Source organism: Mycteria americana, chromosome Z (genome assembly GCF_035582795.1).
Source record: "Mycteria americana isolate JAX WOST 10 ecotype Jacksonville Zoo and Gardens chromosome Z, USCA_MyAme_1.0, whole genome shotgun sequence".
Taxonomy (NCBI): domain Eukaryota; kingdom Metazoa; phylum Chordata; class Aves; order Ciconiiformes; family Ciconiidae; genus Mycteria; species Mycteria americana.
In genome coordinates, this window is record NC_134396.1 from 2,739,195 (window position 1) to 2,758,833 (window position 19,639).

Here is a 19,639-nt window from a genome sequence, read left to right on the forward strand (position 1 = left end):
CTCTCTGCTTTCAAACAGGCCTTTGTGGCTGCTAACAGCTGCACTTGCGAGGTGAACAGAAGGGCAATGCCAAGCTTCGGGGAATAAAAGACCTTTAACTTCTCTCCAGGTCAGCACCAGTAGAGATGTGGAGGAAGCCCAGGGACTGACAGCCTTGTCCTTTCCAGGGATGGCACTTAAGCCAAAGTTTGGGGGCACTGGGATCTGCTGAGCTGTCTTCAACAGAGTCTCTCCTTGGGCAGCACATGCACTGGTGGAATGAGAGGAAGAATCATCATTTTCCAGTCACCCAATACACAACCCAGCAAAGCCATCTGATCGAGAAGACGCGTCCTGACTTGGAGCCCACAGGCATAAAAAATGAGGAGAGACAGAAAAAATAACTCAAGCTGGCATATTTCTATCCCTTGCATGTGTTCCCCAGGTGCCTTAAGTCACATTGGCTCAGCCCAATGACAGGAACAAGGTTTCCTCCTACCAGGTCTCCAGGGGCCAGTAACATATAAGGGAGAGCAAGCTGCATCTCTCCTCTCGACCACGCTGTGACAAAGCTGTCAGAGCAGCTCCGACAGCCTCGCCTCTGCAGCAGTATCTGGTGGGAAAGGCAGAGACAGCCATCGCTCTTTCACAACCCTCTGGAGAGGATGGTATTGGAAACCAGAGGCAGAAAGTCTTTTCTTCTGTAAATTGCATCAATTTGACGCTTAAAGGCAGCAAACTGGAACAAACAGGAACCCCAACAAAGTCCCTCTGCTGTTTCTGTGCTGGTGAAAGTGCTTTGCAACAGCATTTCCAGTAACACAGAGAGGTAAATTTGGAGGTTAAACCTACCACACTTTGCACAAGGGAAAGGCCTTGGTGGCTGGGACAGTGACTGTATGGTTTTCTTACTTTACTTGCAATGTTAAATGCACTCTGCTTACTTTGGTTGACATCATTCTGAAAAATCATACTTAGGATTCACCGCTAGCTCCATCATCCGGTTGTCTGCATAGAACTCAGGAAGGCCAACCAACATCTACCGATGACAGTGCAAGGTGCTGGGGACCTGGCAAGGCACAACCCTGAGAGAGTTTGTGTTTACCAGGTACATCTGACAGGCTTCAAGTGGAGCCAAAAGTCTCCAAGTGAAGGAGCAAAGCAAAAGTCAGTGCCTGGGCAGATGGTGCCCATAGGGCAATCTCCCTCTGGAAATCTCTGAGGACCAAGGCCACCACTTAAAGTCACTTGGGTGACTTCAACAGTGCTGGACTGGCACAGGGATCTGTGTGTAGCAAACCCCAGAGGCTTTGAAGGACTGCCCCAAAGAACAGATTTTACAGTGGTGTTCGTTTACAAATCATGACATGCCTCTATTTACCCTTTCCTTCCACCTAACATAATCCCGTTTCCTCCACAGAGCACAGCTCAGAGTACTCAGCCGTTCAACAGCCCTGTTTGTTAACCACTGCTAAGGGTCCTCTTGAGCGCTTACTACATGATGAGTACTCAGGAAGCCAGAGTAAATAATTTGTTAAGGTGAAGGGTTGGAAGAAATGTACTCATGAATCTTCATTTTTAGAACCTCAAATATTCTCTGCTTAATTTTTCACAATTCTGTGATTCTGCCTCTGGATTATAGAGCTCATCTATGAGGTCTGACAAGTTGCTTTTTTGTTGTATCCTGCCTTTGAAAAGTTTTAGTATTGTTCTGTAACTTTGTTAGATGTAACAATCAGCTTTTCATAAGCACCTCTTTGTTCCAAACTCCAAGACCATGAAAAAGAATTTATCTTGTCTGGGCTACAGGCAACACATCAGTTTGCCCCAGACCAGCATTCATTTTTTCCCAAGGTAACCTCCACACCTTTAACAGTCTTGAACATCTGCCCACTGCCTCTACTCCTGCCCTAAAATCCTCATATGAAGATCAGACCAATGTTTTTCAAGTTATTAAAACAGTAGACCTCATTCTCCAAGATGGATTTTACCTTTCTCTGCTTAAAATCCATTCCCCTGTCCTACCGAAAAAATGCATGGGATGCAAATGGTAAAAAACATGGGATGGGAGGATTAATTCGCCTTTTTTCCTTCTGTTCTTTCTTATAGTTATTGGTGGCATGCAGCAGGTAGGGATCTGTGTGTGACAGCCAGCCTCTGGGTCATGATCTTTTCCTGCAAAGTCCCCTTGAAAATCCAGATTACAGCAGAAAAAAAATCCCTCTGCCAATCTAAGATTTAAGGGCCTTTTCCAATGGCTGGCTGAGACATCACCAATGCCAAGAAGAGCTCAAATTGGTCTACGAAATGGGAGGATGTGTACCGCTGCCTTAGCAGCTGCTTGATTGTCACCTGTGCTGCACCTCACATGAACACATACACAACCACCTTGAATTTGGTTCTGCTTTGTAATATTCCATTGCTACACTCTGTGAATGCCCTTGTTTTCCTAGGACATAGTGGGTACAAGAAATCAGCTGCTTGCTGGTATTAAAAGATCACTCAGCATTGGGAACCAGGGACAAAATGCAAGTCAGGAAACATATCTGTAAAAGAACAAATTTCCCTGTCTGTGCACTGGAGTCAGTAAGAGATACAAGCAAAGGAGAAAATTAGTTTTAATATGTTCTTAAATTCAATCACTGTACAATTGAGGAGGTTTGGTGAATTAAAGAGAAAGAACAGAGCAGAGAGCAATAATTAAAATTTAAAAAGAAGAACATTCATAACGGAGTGAATATCAAGTAGCAATTTGGTTTCTCTTGTTTGCCGGTGGACATACCAGTGCTTATGGAAGAGGACTGCTTTGTGCCAGTGCACACAAGTTACCTAAGTCTACCTCTGCAAATTCTACCGTGTTTGTGTTGGGAACCCAAGCAAGTAACTAGATAGGACTTCGATAGGCTTTTTCAGTAGTGAGTAGAAAGTATATGACATCTAAAAAAATAACTGGAGTCCTAACTAGGAATAGGATCACAGGATACTTCCAGTTGGAAGGGACCTCAGAAGCTTTCTAGCCCAATGTCCTGCTCAAACCAGGATCAGCTATGGGATGAGACTGGGCCTCTCAGAGCTTTATTCAGTCAGGTTTTCAAAACCTTCAAGGATGGAGATGACACCACCTCCCTGGGAAAAGTTTTCCAGTGCTTGACTGTACTCATGGTGAAAAAGGATTTCCTTAAGGTGATTTAAGGTGAGAAAAGAAACATCCACTAGATACTACAGGCAATTTAGTGCCAACTCAGGCATGTTGATACAATTCCTCACTAGCACAGAAGAAGTTTCACGTGAAGCTTTTCCACTCTTCTTACAACTCTCCAGATTATCCTGGTCATCTCCCATCTGATGGTCATTACCAGGTAAATGCAGACAGCTGGCACTGTCTTGTCCCCCTTTACTCCTGCCCTTTTTCCTTTCTCTTTCTGCCCTGTCCTGAAGCAGAGGAGATTACAGCCTGGTTCTAGGTCAGATGAATGTCCTCTAGACTCCCTGGAGATGCTTCAATCCACCTTGTCAATGAGACCCAAAGCAGCCATAGCCTTTTCTAGTGTGGTCGCAACACTACTTTCTAGGGAGAGGGAAACTCCCAGATACCTATGCATGTTTAATTGCAGACAGAAAGAAGAACTTTGGCAACAAAGGAGCTAAGATCACCTCCTTGTGTTACTGATCATCCCCTTTCAATGAAGGATAGCAAAACCTGAAGGACTGTCCAAAGGACCCAAAGCCAAATTCAGGGACTGTATCGTAGATCTTCTGCACATAGGCAGAAGTGAGTTGGCTATGTGAGCTGGGAAGAACTAAAAATATAACATCTGCCTGCACAGAAATAACTACGTGAAAGTTTTGCTTTCACACTTTGGTTCACCCCCTGCCCCACAGATCAGAGGCTGCATAAAGCCACATTTCAGCCTCGTAGTTAAAGCATTCAGGCAGAAAAAGGAATTGAACTTGAGTCTTCCATGTTCTAGCTGAAAGTCTGTAGCTAAAAAAGGCACAGCTGTTTTGTGCCTTGAGCCTCCCAAACTTTTTATAGCCAAAAACACCTTGTAAATTAGACATGAATTTGTGAACGGTTGGAACAACCAATTACATATTCTTTTAGTGAACTTACAAAAAAAAATAGTGCTAGGGTTTACTAGGGAGTTTAAGGCCAAGATACTTGTTTTTTCTTTAAAAATTGTAAGCAAAAGCTGACAATCTTAATTTTAAAAGCAGCCTCCATTCTGGACTCAAACTACCCATGCCTGACAGCATCACTTTAAATATTAAATATGCTAGCCTTGTTCAAGACATATTTTTAGCACAGCGTCATTTAATATGTCAAAAATGGTTTCTCAGATGAACTTATACAAAGTACAATTGTCTCACTTGTATTATTCATCTCTTCTCTCAAGTTCCTAGTCCTACAACCAGTATTTAAAATGCATCATAGCAAATCTTTCTTTTTTGAAAATCTGCTCTTACTTTTGGGCCGGGAAGTGACAAGGGACAGAGAGGGGCTGTTTTCTGGCACGGAGCGGTTGGTTTTACTTGGGAGCTCCGTTGCAGCAAAGGGGCTGCCAGCAGCCTGCAGCTCCGAAACACTTGGTGTGATTAAACTTTCTTCTCATAGCCAGCTCACCATTTACTCATGGCAGAAAGCACTTTTAAGCTCATGAACTTCAGATTACTGAGCCAGACAGAACTGCATCATTCCTCCAAAAGACATCAACACCTGCTGACTTGATTGTACCAATTTCATAGCAGTGAGCAAAAAAGCAGGTACGTAGGTTGTTTGGAAGAAGTGGGGATTGTCTTGCATTTAGAGCAGAAGGTAGAAAAAATAAAAGTTATAGCAAACATAACATGATGGGTTTTGGGTTTACAGTAGAATTGCCTTAAAATCCTGTAAAGGATTTATTTTATTGTGCTATAAACAGTGGTACTTTACTAGACAGAGAGTTGAAACAGTTACCCATTCACAAAGGCTTAGCCTGAATCAATTCAAGCTCTTCTCAAGGTAAGCAGCAAGAGGGAAAAAAAAGGCACAGAGCTAAGAAAAGAGAAAGAAAGAAAAAGATTTGGGCAGAGTTCACAGGTGAAAGGGACATGAAGAGGAAGGCAGGAGTCAGTGAGAGGCAGTGACTCAGCTGTTTAGTCTCAAAAAGTGAGGATGGATGATTTCACTGAAATGGAAAGTGGGAGGAAGCCTGGGAGAGGAGCAGTTTGCAAAGCAGAGTGGAGAGGAGTCTACTACTCCAGTCTACTGCGCTGAGGCTGGAGGCAGAGACAAACAGATCACAATGGTTACACAGGAGAAGCTGGAGATGGTTCTTTGAGCAAATACATGAAGACATGGATCTATCTGCCAAGAACGTACTTGTCATCCCTCCTCTCCCCTTGTTTCCCCTTGGACCTGGAGAAAGGACGCAAATGTTGTCTATGGGGCATGCTTTTTCTATAGGTTAATTTAGAAAGACGGTTTGAGGAATGCTCAAATGTTTTAAAATCTGATGAACAATTCCCAGTTTTCCTTCTGGAAGAGGTTTCAAAAAGGGGACTACAGATATTTTGCACAGTATCAGACTATGACATCTCATTTCCATGAACGATGCAATAAATGCATACCCTCAGCACAAGCTATTCAGCCATGATTCAGGCAGTAATTAAAGCTTTTTGAATGATAGTTGTGTTTAACAACTGGAGAAATGGGATCAGATTGTCCAATTACTGCTGTGACTTTACAGCTTCTTAAATAAAACCTTATCTTGGTAAATATGTGGCATCTATAAAAACAGCTTTATTTTCCTTCAGTGAGACCTGCTTTATAGAGAATGACTGCCAAGCAGAACAAGAAAAGAGCTGTGCCAAAAGCTTGAGGCTTGAAGGAAAAGGAAGAGAGGTGCCAGAAGGCTTTCTGCACCCAGCAGAGCAGAAAGGCTGTGACTGGTGCGGGCTGTGGTCTTTCCTGGAGAGGCCACCGCCTCGTTACTGCCAGGGAAGAAGCGACTGTCAGGGAATGGGCAAAGCTCCCTCTTAGTCCCAAGTCAGGACTCACAAGATCCAGAAGCCTCCTTGCACAACTAGTCCCACCATCTCCACTGCAGCTTAATTCCTGTTCCTAAAACTTCTCCATAAAGCAGTGGTGTTGGCTGGCACAAGAGGCTGATGGTATCTCTGACCCCAAGCTGAGATGCTGAGAATAGCTGAAGCTGCAGTAGAGTTGCTTCTACCAGTCTGCTAACCTAGGCAACAGCCTCTTTTGTGTGTGCCCAGCATAGGCCCATATTGCTCCATGACATCCTTCAATCAGTCCTCCCTCCATGAAGAACCACAGAAGAAAGCTCCGTGGCTTCTTCTGTGCTGCCCCCTGCTTTTGGGAACTGCTCCTCCCCAGACCTCTGAACTAAAACGGATGGCCATGATGAAGTCTAACTGTTGCTAACTGGGCAAAAATTCTGCTTAGTTTGCTGCTGCTGCTTCTACTCTACCTCTTCTCTGCCACTTCATGTGGTACACCTCCCTAACTAACTGCCACATTAAGAGCTTGGCCACGCAGGTCGTGCTTTAGCTGCATCACTTGCTGGGCCTGGGACACCGGGACTCTGCTGTGCGCAGCTGGGTTTAACGCTGTCTGCTATACTTGGAGTCAAGACTGTGTCCATGGGTTCAGAGGAGAAGGGCTCCTTGGATGTTTCTCTGTTCATGCTCAGCCAAGGTCTGCATCCAAGACCACCATGGTAGCCTCACCTAACAAGGACCCTGCTACTGACAGGACACACGGTACTGACGACACCCTCATCTGTTCTGCTCTCTGGCTGTGGCACACCATGGTTTGTGTGTTTTTCTGAGCTCTGAGCCTCCAAAGGATCCTTTAAGATCTCAGAGAAGCAACACGAACCTTGCAGGGTGCTGTGAGCATCCTCTGTGCATAAGGATAGTAGTTAAAAAACAAGAATTGCAGTGAACTTCCTATACCAAGCACAAATCCCTTCCCTTTGAGGAGTGTGTGTTATTTCTACTTAATAGAGCCTGACCTGCTAACAGAGCATTTTAGCTCCAACACTCAATAAGCAGACAGTAACCTTTCCTGGTTAAGAGCTGAGTGTGCAGCACAGAGAAGACAAAGGGGGTGCCCGCATCACTGAATAGTCAGAACAAATTCAATTAACTGTCAGGTACAGTTTAAGGCTCATCATTAATAAACCAAACACATTAAAAAAATGCATCATCCAATACTGTCTGTGGATGCTGTGGTCTGTTCTGGAGCCAGTTTACATTAATTACACTGGGCTCTACTTGCTTCCCTTGAGTGCTACGCAGAAACCCATCTACCTGTGGAGACACCAGAAGGAATTACAGAAATAAGTAACACCTGGGTAATTGAGAATTGGGGAAATGTTCCCCTGCAGTGGGCCAAAGGATCAGGTAGAACGTACATTTAAGGACACAGGGCTCTGAGAAGCCAGAAAACAGTACTATTGCCCTTTTCTGTGTTGATTTTGTCAAACATGCCAACACCTGAGCAAGCAGCCTTGTCAACTGAGCTGGTCTTAGCCTTTTTAATGTCAGGAACAAGGTGTAAATCACCTTTGGGGACATCACTCTCTTTTAAACCAGCTCTTTATGTACTTCATAGAAAACAGTGATGAGAGTAAGACGTACTGTGTAACGAGACCTCTGAACAGACCACCAGCCTATCACTGCTGTGGTGCTGCCTGCTAGGCTTTGCTAGACCAGGTAGTTTTTATTCTTATCACTACTTCAGTTACTGAAGTTTTCCTTCCTTCTATCAGAGAATCTCAATAATTTGCTTAATTTGTTTTGCCTCACAACCTTCTCAGCTGCTTCTCATATCTGAGGTGACAGATTATGGTGGGTCAGCGCAAAGAAAACCTGCAATTTGCAGCTCTGGTCTTCTGCATCAGGCACAAAAACCCCATTCAGAGTTCAGATGCTTTGGCCCATTTTCATTACATAATTTGTGTAGAAGCAGATCTTCAAGATTAGCTCTCTTTCTTAGACTATCAGACCTGTAGGAACTGTAAAAATTTGGAGCTGCTAAAGGATGGCCAGATAATGCCCAACAAAATGATTCAGCTACCTTACAGCCTCCTCCTTCATGACTTTTTGTCTGAAGGTATATTAGCCAAGAGTGGTGTGTGCAACACAAGATGTGAGTGGGTGTGTGTCTATCGGCTTGTGAGGAGCGTGGGTACCCAGTAAGTTGTCACAGGAGAAGTGCACAGATGACGGTGGAGGGCTGGGGAAAGCCAGTAAAGCCCTGGTGGGGTGGCATAACAAATCAAGCAAACTGCAGTGACAGAAAGACTAGGCTCGTTTGGGGAACATCGTGCCACATCATGCTCGTATTCATGTGCTCATGCTTTGCTCCTGGGATTTGCTGACTGGTACCTCCCTTCCTTCTGTCTCACCCACTTACACGCTCCCTCCCGCCCAGAGCTCTCTGCTGAACTCCAGTGAATTGTTCTGTTCTAGTTTCTCTTAATGGCTTTACTGTTTACCCGAGCCTGTGTCAGCTACAGTGTCTCATGCACCTCTTCCTTTCTGCCCCTCTATTTCTCCTCTAACTAATCTGCAATAATATGCCTGTCACAACTGTTTTTCTGCCCTCATCTTTGCTCTCCTCTGTCTGCAGACAGCCCTACTGCCCTTAATGTGATGCAGCTGTTCACTCTCTCATTCCCTCCAAAAAGAGCCTGGAGATATCCTACAGGAAGGATGCTACAATAAATCTGCGTACGCAATTTCTCTTATAAATGGAAAGAGTAATAACACATGAAATAATGTTTAAATAAATTCCTCCCAAGCCCCAGGAGACCTCCGAGTGGTAGGCTGCACTTCTATCTTCATGAAGAAAATCAATAGCAGTGCTATATTGCCACTGTGCTCTGGCTTCCACATTACTCATCCCCCCCGTACAAAGCACAGACTGTGTTCAAGGAAGTGGGTGCTCCCAGGGGAGGAAAATGGCTTTGTGCACTTAAGGTAATGATGTCACTTGAGGTCGCCATGCAAACAGTTATGGATATGGAAATCTGCAGTTTTGTCAATAGAGCTGGAACCTGGGGACCTAGCTTAAGAGTTACAGCTTTTTTATAAAATGTTTCCCTAATTTACCTACAGAGCTTCTTCCCAGAAACAACAGCTGCTCTACCTAATTAGCATTAATTGCCTTGTTACAGAAGAGCAACTGGGAATAGTACAGTACTTGAGGTACTGACAAAAGGATACACTAATGGCATTGATTTGTCCAGTCTACTACAACCTCCCCTTATTATTCTGTTTTCGCTATGAAAAGCTTAGAAGTCACAAGCTGTGAGGCAGACTAGGAAAAGATGACGCAGAAAAGGAGGCACAGATGCAGGGAGGTACCGACGCAAGACGCTTGCTGCCTGCTCTGTTTGGGACTGCATCTCCCAGCGCCAGTTCTTAATCTTGACCTGTGGCAAGAGCAGCCCTGGAAGGGGATCCCTGAGCAAAGCATCCTTTTGAACAGCACTGGGATGGGATGCTCTGCTGTGCGCTTTGTGGCTCTTCGATGGAGATGCTTTAAAACAACCTCTGAACCCACACGCAACCCTAGGAGAGGGGGCTAAATAACTACACCAATTGAAGGTTCGGTCTCAGGAGCCACATGGGGAGATAAAGGCAGTCTGCCCTTTACTGGGATTAGAGACCATCTGTAAAGTTTCAACCAGAAATGCACCAATTTTGTTATGTTGAACCCTGAGGGCTTTGTAGTTCTCCGCTCATTGACTGATATTCCCAGTACTACTCCACCCTGATCGTACAGCAATTCAATATCTGCCATGAATGCACAGCAGCAGGCTGGAAGGCAGGAGCTAACACCACAGATGTGTCATCAGCTTCTGTCCTCAAATGAATTATCTCCTCCGTTCACTTCAGTCTCCACCAAGATGAGGCCCAGTCATAAATTAGATCCTCAGTTTTGTCCAAGTCAAGCACGCCAGGGAACAACATGCTATATTTCCTTGCAACGGGGTTTCTGTTGCTGTTTTACCCCTACCAGAGTTGCTTGCTCTAAGCGAACATCATTCCAGTTCCTTGCTTGAGGTTTTTGAGAATCTTGTTTGTTAAGAAGCAAGAATTAATCCAATAGCACAAGTAAAATAATTCAGTGCTTGGAAGTGGATGCATCTAATTGGTGCCTCCACGCAGACTCCCCATCCCCAGCTACAGACTGTGGAAGACCGACATATGAACCCCTCTGCTGTCACCAAGTAAAATCTTAGGATGTTTATACATCCTAAGATGGAGAGGCAGGACGGATACAGGAAGAAGCAGAAGCAGACAAAAAGCCTTGGAGGTCTCATCTGAGATCTCTCCTTGGAGGATGAGCACTATGGTTATTTGTCAGAGAATTACTTTTTTCTACCAAGACTTCCTTCACCTCTCCCTGAGCCATCTGCTTGGTTCAGGCCCCACTATGGCCGTTCACTTTCTCTCATCTCCTTCTTGTCATACACAAAGCCATAAGGCGAGGCTGGGGTGATTCAAGAGGCTTTTATGCTCACCCTACCAACAGGTCCAGGCTCCCGGTGAGCAGAATTTCCTTCCCAGCAGTAGCTGGGCTGTGGCTGACCTGCTCTAAGAGCGATGTGCATTGTGTCTCCTAGAGAAAAAAGCAACATCCTACCATGCAGCTGGCAGGAGGAAAGTGTTAGTATCCTATTAATTAATGAAATAGCTCTGCTCTGTTAGTGTTACAACAGCTTCCTGCCTCTTGAAGCAGGGAAAGTTTCTGGTTAGGCTGGTGTATTATACATTTGAGCTACAGCAGCTTACACCAAAGACAACTTTGTGACACTTGCTTCTCCTTATGGGGCTGACTAGTATCAGCCACTGTGCTTTTTGGTATTAACATAAATACCAACGTGAGATCTAAGCTGGGAGGGGAACAAAACAGTAGCTAGGAAAGCAGGAAAATTATCTGCTACATTTGCAATTCAGGTCATTTTTTACAAGAAGCTTTGCAAAGAAAATCTAAAACAAAAAACCATAAACACTTTGAAGCTTGCATCAGTATGAACCAGGCTTCCTCTTGGTCATATAGCAGGAGACCTCATCTGCATGTAGCTCGCTCAGTCTTAAAGTGGGACCCAGTTTGCCTAGCTTAGACACTCATTTTTCATGTACTTTTAGGCACCCCACTGAGCAATCTTCTAAAAACAGTGCTTTATTCTCTATCTAGTCCAAGGAAGGAGGTGCTTACATCTAAGGCAACAGGTATCTTGGAGGGATGAAGGCTGCTATGAGTGTCTCTATCTGTCTGCCTCTCTCCCATATGTCCATCTGCAGACGGGGATGCGGGAGATTTACTGCCAAGCTCCCGGTGTGGTGGATGTGCTGATGAAGATGCTACTGCCACAATCCCTCATCGCCACAGTAGCTTGTTCTGCAGCACTCCAATTGCCACATTGCCCATTCTGGTTTAATGCAAACTATCAGGTCATTGGCTGCTAGGTAAGACAGACGGACTGTCTGGATGGGGATTTCAGCGCAGACAAGGGAAATTAAAAATGCAAAATAGAAAAACAGATGGCATAAACTTCATTAAAATAGTATCTCGTCTCCTGGGGATCCCATGAGGATCTGTTGCCTTCCAGTGGATATGGAGCCCCTGAGATTTACACTTGGGGATTATTCTGTTCCTCCCTCCCTCCTTATCACAACTCTCTTCTGTTTTCAAAAGGCTTGTGGTACGTGCTCCATCTGGATATGCTTCCTAATAAGGATGTGCTGGAGACATCTCCTAAGCACTAATGTACACCCAGCCCCCCCCAGTGCTGTCGCGAGCTTCCTTATCAAGTGATTTGAAAGAAAGAAAGAAGCATGGCTGAGCCTTGCAGTTCCTGACAGAAAGACAAAGTGGGAGCGTTAGATAAGTAAGTAATACATAATTAATATGGATATAATATCAATAAGGGTTTAAGATTATGAACTACATGAACTGGGAGATGTTATTTCCCTTGGTGTGAGGTTCTCCTCTTTTTTGATGCGGCCCCAGCAGCAAACTAAATGTTTTACTGTTCCACTTATAAACCAGGTGTAACCTTTAGGAAAGCGACTAGAAATATCAGCCACCTGTGAAGTTTTTCTTGTATCTAATTGACCCCCCAAGCAAACACATGGCCAGAGGTATTTATTCAGAGGGGGTGAAACAACCAAGGAAAAGACCATTCAAGCAGCAGGGTAAATCTGTGTTCAGTCCGTCCAGCACAGCACACTCTTTCTGTCACACTTCAATCACTGAGACCTCTGGAAGCAAAAGTTGTATTCATGCTGGGTTGGTATTTGAGCTCACTTGAACCAAGCTTCCAGCAAGCACATATGACAGATTTACATATGAATCTTCACAGAGTGAAAAATGACATTTATCAACCTTCCATCAGAGCATTTGACATTTGAACAATTGGTTCTGATTTAACAGTGAAAAATGCCACTATCCATATGGAAAACCTGCAATAGGATTAAAACCGTAGTCGCTACCATCCCCAACAATGGCTCTGCCAGTTAAGCTATTAAACATTTATGTACTAACCTTAACTTTGTCTAGCCTTAAAGAGATTAAAAAACCAATCCAAATCCTGACAAGTTTAATGCAGAAGAAACCAAAAAATCTAGTTGGAGGAACAGGGGCCAGAGCTGGGAGATGCGAGCCATTAAACTGCTTGAATATTGTAAAGGCTGGGCAGATTTTAAGAAGAACAGCAGCAGGAGCTGATGTGGATTAAAGGCATGTTACACCAGCTACAGACAATACTGTTAGTCTCGTTTTGCCCCAGGTAACCTAGAGCTCATCTGGGTATGGCTAAGAGTAATCCAAATGCCACTAGGTGTGTGTTCACCTAATTAAAGAGGCACATTGTTTCCACAGGCGAAGAGAGAGGTGTTTGAGCAGAATTCTCTCTGGAGACAAGGCAGGAAGACACCCATCAGCCTTGCAAGACAATTCCTTTTAAGCAGGTAGGTTTCACCCACTGTTACCTTCATAAGCATATTGCAGTCAGCACTGACTATTCACTGGGCAGGAGCACTAGCTGGAAAGGAGGTCCTGGCAATGGTACACCTCTATCTGCCGCAAAACCCGTTCAGACTCTTCCAATATCTCTCTTTGCCTCTTTACTGATGGATAGTAGCATTCAGCAGTGGCTAAATGAAATAAAATATTCCCTATGTGGAAAAGCAGAAGTTCTGGCAGAAAAACTAATCATTCTGTTGTATCTGATCCTTGGAAAAAAGCTGGTAAGCTCTGTAGAAGTGTCACTATGGCGTATTTTCATGTATTCGTCCATTTTAATAATTAGTTACCTCAATCAACTAATGTAACAGGCTTCCTCTTCCTTAGTCACCTCCAGTTGGTAAATTCCAGCTTACAGCAGATTGAGTTTCTCCTGTCATATTTTTCTCATTTCTATTAGCCCAGTTTTCATGTTTTTTCTCTATGGTATTTCTGAGTCTTTCTTATACTGATGTCTCCCAAATATGCTATGACTAAATTTTCTTTGCCGACTCCTGCTTTTTGTGTCGAAGTCATTAATGAATGTATAAATGAAATGACTGTTGGAGAACTCCATTGGCAATGCCCTTTCTTCTGATACTTTCTCCTTCAACACTACTTGATGTGTTTTGAGTTCCTGGGTTTCTCAATCTACTGGCTTTGCTTAAGCACTTAGATTGTAAAACTGAGGTTTGTTACAGATTTACATCAAATCACCTTTTCAGTTTATTTGCATGAATTGAACTTGTTATCCCTGAATCCAAATCTATTTCCTATGATCAGATCTCCTATAATGACCTCATGACTTACCAAAGCCAAGTCTAAAATAGCACCATTTCCTGTCATGTTAGAGAATCTTTGGAGGATATTTTTATTGCCTTGAAAGGCAAGAATACCTCAGACTTAGCAATAATAGTATCAATTGCTCTCCAACCTGATTCCTGATGTTAAATTATCCAAAACAACTATTGCAGTAGTAATTATCTCTCTAATAACATTACTCTCTTGGCAGTGAAAAAGGATTCTGGTGGCATATGGCATGCTGGCAGTGATAATCTTTTACCAAACTGTGAGTTGTGCTGTCATTAACACATACTGCTGCTCCCTGCCTTTTCCTGAAAAGCAGCCACTGCTTTTAGAGTATTCATGAATGCGACTGCAGGACAGATCTACTGTCTCAATGTACTTGCTCATATCCTGTATCAGTAGCTCAAGGTCCTCCACTTTGCTGCATAATCTTGCTGCGTTTGTATAGGCAACTTTCTGTCTTCTCCTTCCTAGTCACTCTTTCAGCGAGATCTTGCCTATTCAGCTACTTTCTTTTTCTTTACCGTCTATGGTTCTACTCTGTGACATTTTTTTCTGCGCTGCTATGACCAGATTTATCTGATTATTCAATTTACCATGTACTCAGGCAGAGCATTGAGACTTCACAAGCACTCCCCAGCCTTTTCCTGGTGTTTTTTTAAGGCTCCTCTTATAAATGAGGCCAACACTAGTGTTTGCAGTAGTACTGCAGGTCCTTGGGTAAAACCTGTCTATTGAGAACATGTCTTCATAATCACACACCAATGCCCAAACTTTGCCAAATCTTCTTCAAACCTTAGCTGTCTGCTGACCTTCCCTATCACTCATTTGGTTGGGGCCAGAGCTATTCCACTGAACATGTGGGCATGTACTTCTTTCAGAGCCTTCCCCAACATGGCATAATCCCCCTCAATCAGCTCCAGCAGCACCCTCTCAATGTCATTTGTATGGATGTGAAGGACAACCAGGGGACTGCTTCCTGCTCCTATCGGGAAATTTTCCAGACTTAAGATCCCCATTTTTTATCCATGCTCTGAGCAAAAAGCACGCTGTTCCTTTGACTTGTCCTTCATCAGGTTCTTGAGACTGCATGGCACAATAGTGGCTCAAGTTTTGGAGGCAGGACAGCCATGTGTGGATTGCTGTCCTCCTGTAAGCATTAGCCTTGCGAGGAAGGTGTATTGTGCTAATTGGATGATTCTGCTTCCAGAACTTAAAAAACACTGCTCAGAAATAGCACGAGTATTTGTATGTGAACCTTTATAGACCTACAAGACCTCCGTCTCACAGTAACACAGCTCTATCTTTTCCTGGTAGTAGCCCAAGTCTCTGATCCTTTCCCTTTTGTTTGCAGTTATTCTGTCTTCTCTTCTTTTTACAGTGCCTCTATATTATCTGCATTCTTTATCTGGCCAAACCTTGATCTTAGCTTGATAAAAATCTGTAGGTTTAAAAAGCTGTGCCTTCCTTTCAAGGCATAGCTTCCTTCCTCTACCACAGCCCAAGATACAGGGTCCTTACATATTTGTAGGTCAGTTCCCTCAGCAGCAGAATCACAATGATAAAACTGCTCTGTGAGTTGTTTGAGCCGAGCTGGCACGCTCAGCCACATGCATGGAGATCTGCATACGATCCCACGAGCACCTCACTGTATTTCACAGCTTGGATTCAGCCTTTTCACCCTCCATCAGCAAAGACTCACCTAATTTCACTTGAAGTGGGGACGGCTTATAGTTCATGGCTACAGTCTCTCCCTCTCTCGTATCGCAATCTCTGTCCGAAATAGATGCAGCTGTTGGGTCCTGTTAAGAAAAAAAAGGAAACAAAACTTAGCTAAAAGTTATGCAGTCTCTTCTCCAACTGGCCATTAGATGAGTCCATCCCCACCCGCATTCAGAGGGAGCAGAGAACATGCCGCTGTTTTGAATGGCTGAAACCCGGGGGCAAAACACAGAACTTCGGAAGGACATTTAGTATGGTAAAAGTACCTCTGGAAATGCCAGATTTCAACATCAGACTTATATGACGGATGATACTGGGAATATAATGTGGAGGGTGGGTCATCAGTTCAAATTCAGCCTGGGCTGGCAGTAGTCCCAAACCATTTTCATGTGAGGACTCTTTGGGGTATTGTATGAAATGCATTTACAATTTCAGCTGAGTTCCAAGTGGACCAGTCAACCTCATGATTAAAACTAAAAAACTCATGACCACGTGTGTGAAAGTCCAGCTCAGAAGGAGTGAGGATTGAATGAATAGCAGAATTCAATCTCCAGTTCCTCTTGGGAGAGGTATGAAGGAGTCTGTACTTCCCATGCTGGACCTATTTTGTGGCTAACCAGAAAGATTTAATTTTACTATCTGTCAGCACAGCACCTTTCACTGTCACTGAAATCCCCCCAAAAACCAAAGCTCCCCAAACACGGAGTCCGCTCTATCACGCCTACTTGCGAACAACCTAATCCAGGTAGTGTTGCACTCTATGGTACAGCACATCAAAGGACTGAGAGAGAGACAAACTACTCATTCAGGCAGTTCTACCACTGCTAAAAATATTTAAACTTTAAACCTGCTGGAACTATCTCTACTTAGCACCATAGTGAAAATTAAGATTGGTTTTCAAACACGTTCACTTCTTCCCACCTAGAAGCTAGAAACTAAAGTGAACGTGCATATCGATATACATACACGTGTATGTAAATTTTGATTCATAATAGGTAGAACTGCACAGGGAAAGCAAACATCCAATATTAGGTCCAATATCTGAAGAAACCATCACTTTGCAAGGAATGGACAAAGCATCCAAAACTAAATACTAGAAAATACCATTCCGAACTGGTGAATTGATACTGTCCATCTCTCAGTTTCTGGAGTTTGTATTTTGCACACAATTTCTTATAAAAATGCAACCCATCATTTGGCACTGACACCTGTATACAAGGCAGAGTCACTGAGTTTCAAAGTAAGGTACCATTGCTCTTTGCTCTCAGTAAAACAATCACTTGGTGAGCCACTGTCCTTTCCTCCCCAGTGTCTTCCTTCTCTCTGCAGTGCACATTAGCTTTTTAATACACTGTGCTTATGAGATAAAATGTCATTCTTGAATTAGGCTCTATCTTCATAGAAACTGGTCAAATAACATATGTAGGGTTATAATATTTTATCAAAATTCTGGTCCTTTGCACTATCCAGTAGACTTTGACAGTACTTAAAATGGATGCTGCTTATAAGAGTTTGCATTCAATGACATTAAATAGATAATGCTGAACCATATGCAATTTATTCTGCTTTCCTTTAATGCAGTTGCTGCTGCACTTTTCCTCTAATGCAGCAGTTTAATGACTGGTTAAAAAGGTTAGAGCAGGTTGCAAACAAACAAGTCAGTCTCCAGGAGAACATAGTTAGGCATAAGTGATGAATCACATGCCTTTTAGGTTAAAAATCCTACTTTAATAACCACACTAAATGACAAAATAGCCCTTATTTTCTACGAGCATGAGATACCAAGTGGCGGTTAACAAGCAGCAGCTGGAAACAAACTCAGTACTTCTCCATATAGCAGATGATGTGCTGCTAAAGGGGCTCAGGAAAGGGTGAGAAAAATGAATGGAAGGAATATCTGTCAAATCCAAAAGCACTGCTTCTGGCTCAGGCTGCCCCTAGGCACAGATCGCTGGAGGGTGGGAACCAGGGAGGCATCACTGTGGGCTCACCCTGTTCTTGTCCTCCTGGGGACATGACACAGGGGTAGGTGAGACCTTTAATCTGACTTGAAATAGCCACCCTTATTTTCTGTGTCAGAACCTATTCTACGACCTCAACTGAAGACCAGTTCTTAGGGTATCCTTGTAACATGGGATTGGCCTCCAACACACCCAGTTGAAGGGGGCTAGACCTGAATCCAGGCTGTAAGAAAGGATATTCATGGGAATGGCCAGATAATACAAAGGACACGGCTGTCTCCCAGACATGCTAAAACCTCTCCAAAAGGGATGTGTAAGGTGGGAAGTGGCACCACCTGAGTCCAGGCTTCCCAGATGCGAATCTTTTCGCTGACAGTCTGGGAAAAGGCAGGATACAGCCGTTTTGAAGGAGCATGACTCCAAGAGCAGGATGCTTCCCACTGCTACTGAACACAACAAGTCCTTGGAGCCCCAATCTGCTGGCTGCAGGAAGGCATGGGAGTAGAGATATTACGGTAAAGGGCATGGTGCGATGGCCACATACTGCGTCCTGTGCTGATGCAGTCCAGCATAGAGCCACGTGAGCTCACAGCCAGAAGTTCACATGGCAGAGAAAGGGCCTGGCCACCCGGACTAGCTCAGGTTCACACTGTTAAAATTATGCTTATACTCTTTAAATCAAAACCATCCCTTACTTTTCTCGGAAGCTGACGTGCTGACAGTAGCTCTTCCTTGTGGGTAACCTGCCAGTGACATTAGACATCCATTTGCATCAACAGAGGGAGGGGAGAAATGTTTTGAGGTGCCTCTGAGGATTCGGACTCTGGTCCTGGACCAGAGGACTCAGACGGAGCAATCTCAAAGCTGGGCTCTAGACCAAACAAATAGAAAAGGCTTCCTAGACCTCCAGAGAAAACAAAGATGATTTTCAAAGAGCGATTCATTCCATCCTGCCTTAGGCACTCATCTTAAAAGGAGACAAATTCAACCCTGGAGATGTGTCTCCCTCTCCCCACTGCCTACAGAGGCCTGGCAGCTGGTAGAGACTGCACCCTGACTCTGACACTGGAGGTGAGAATGATGAAGGACACACCAGCAGAGTCCATAATAACGCCAGCCCACACCAGGAATTCATCTCCAAGGTTTGGAACGACACTTTTCTGCCCCAGCAGCATGGCACCTCGACAGCAGACCTGCAGGGGAACATGATTCGGCCGCACAACAGACCCATGACTTGCACAGAGGGATCACAAAGCACCAGCAGAGTCTGAGTTACCAGCGCTGCATGCACAGGCCAGGTCCGCTCCCTCCAGAGAGTAAATGGATCCAAAAGGAAACCAAGCTGGGCCAGGACAGCATCCCCAGTGACAGTGGTTATCTATCCCTGGCCCACGAGTGCCAAGGCACTGTCATACTTCCCATCCATCACTTCATATAAGTTCTACAGGAACGCACAGGACTCCATAGTAACAACCCCAGCTGCGAGAAGGACAGCATTCCCACGGCAGCTCGGCTGGAGCTGCCTCTTTGCATGAACACGCTTTGCTTCTGTGCATACTGAATGGTTGCATTTCTCTCTATATAGCTCATCCACCCAGAGAAACATTTACTTGACTAATTAGCCTTTTGCTTGTGAATGCCTATGAGCACACTGAGAATCGCCGTGGGCTTTCACTATTGGAATTCACTTTGTGATTTTGTCCTTTTTTACAAGCCTCCCTAAACCGATGTATTCAGCTCTGATCCCAATGTCAAAATCTCAGCTACGTGGTGTGACCAGTCCCAGGCCAGATGATGTGATTTCTCTCTGCTTACTGAGGGGAAAACAACACTCCCAATCAAAAGGCAGATGCCAAGATGTGGCTGCAGGGGCTCTAAATGGCTATGGGAATTTAATACATTTAAGGGATTTTTTGTTCCTGAGCCCTCCTTATGTCTTCATTCCTAGGGAAAAAATATATTCAATCAGGCCACTGCAGGAACGTTTGGCTGGAGCCAGAGTTTAATCAAAGTTTTCTTCCCACATGCTCACAGCTTAATTGGGCATGCACAACTACAGCATTTGAACAGTGGGGCGGTTCCTTACTAGTTTGTTTTTTTCTATAGGCTCAACACAATAGACCTTGAAAACTGCCCTCCTGCT

General features: G+C 44.2%; 1 protein-coding gene across 2 annotated transcripts in view; it reads right to left on the reverse strand.

Annotated features, from left to right (window-relative positions):
- FAM219A (family with sequence similarity 219 member A) overlaps nt 1–19,639 on the reverse strand; it is a 104,189-nt gene that overhangs the window by 30,998 nt on the left and 53,552 nt on the right. For both annotated transcript variants that reach the window (XM_075488477.1, XM_075488476.1), the window contains exon 2: nt 15,516–15,615. In XM_075488477.1, the coding sequence (XP_075344592.1) occupies nt 15,516–15,615 (100 nt within the window). The remainder of the gene's footprint in view (nt 1–15,515; nt 15,616–19,639) is intronic.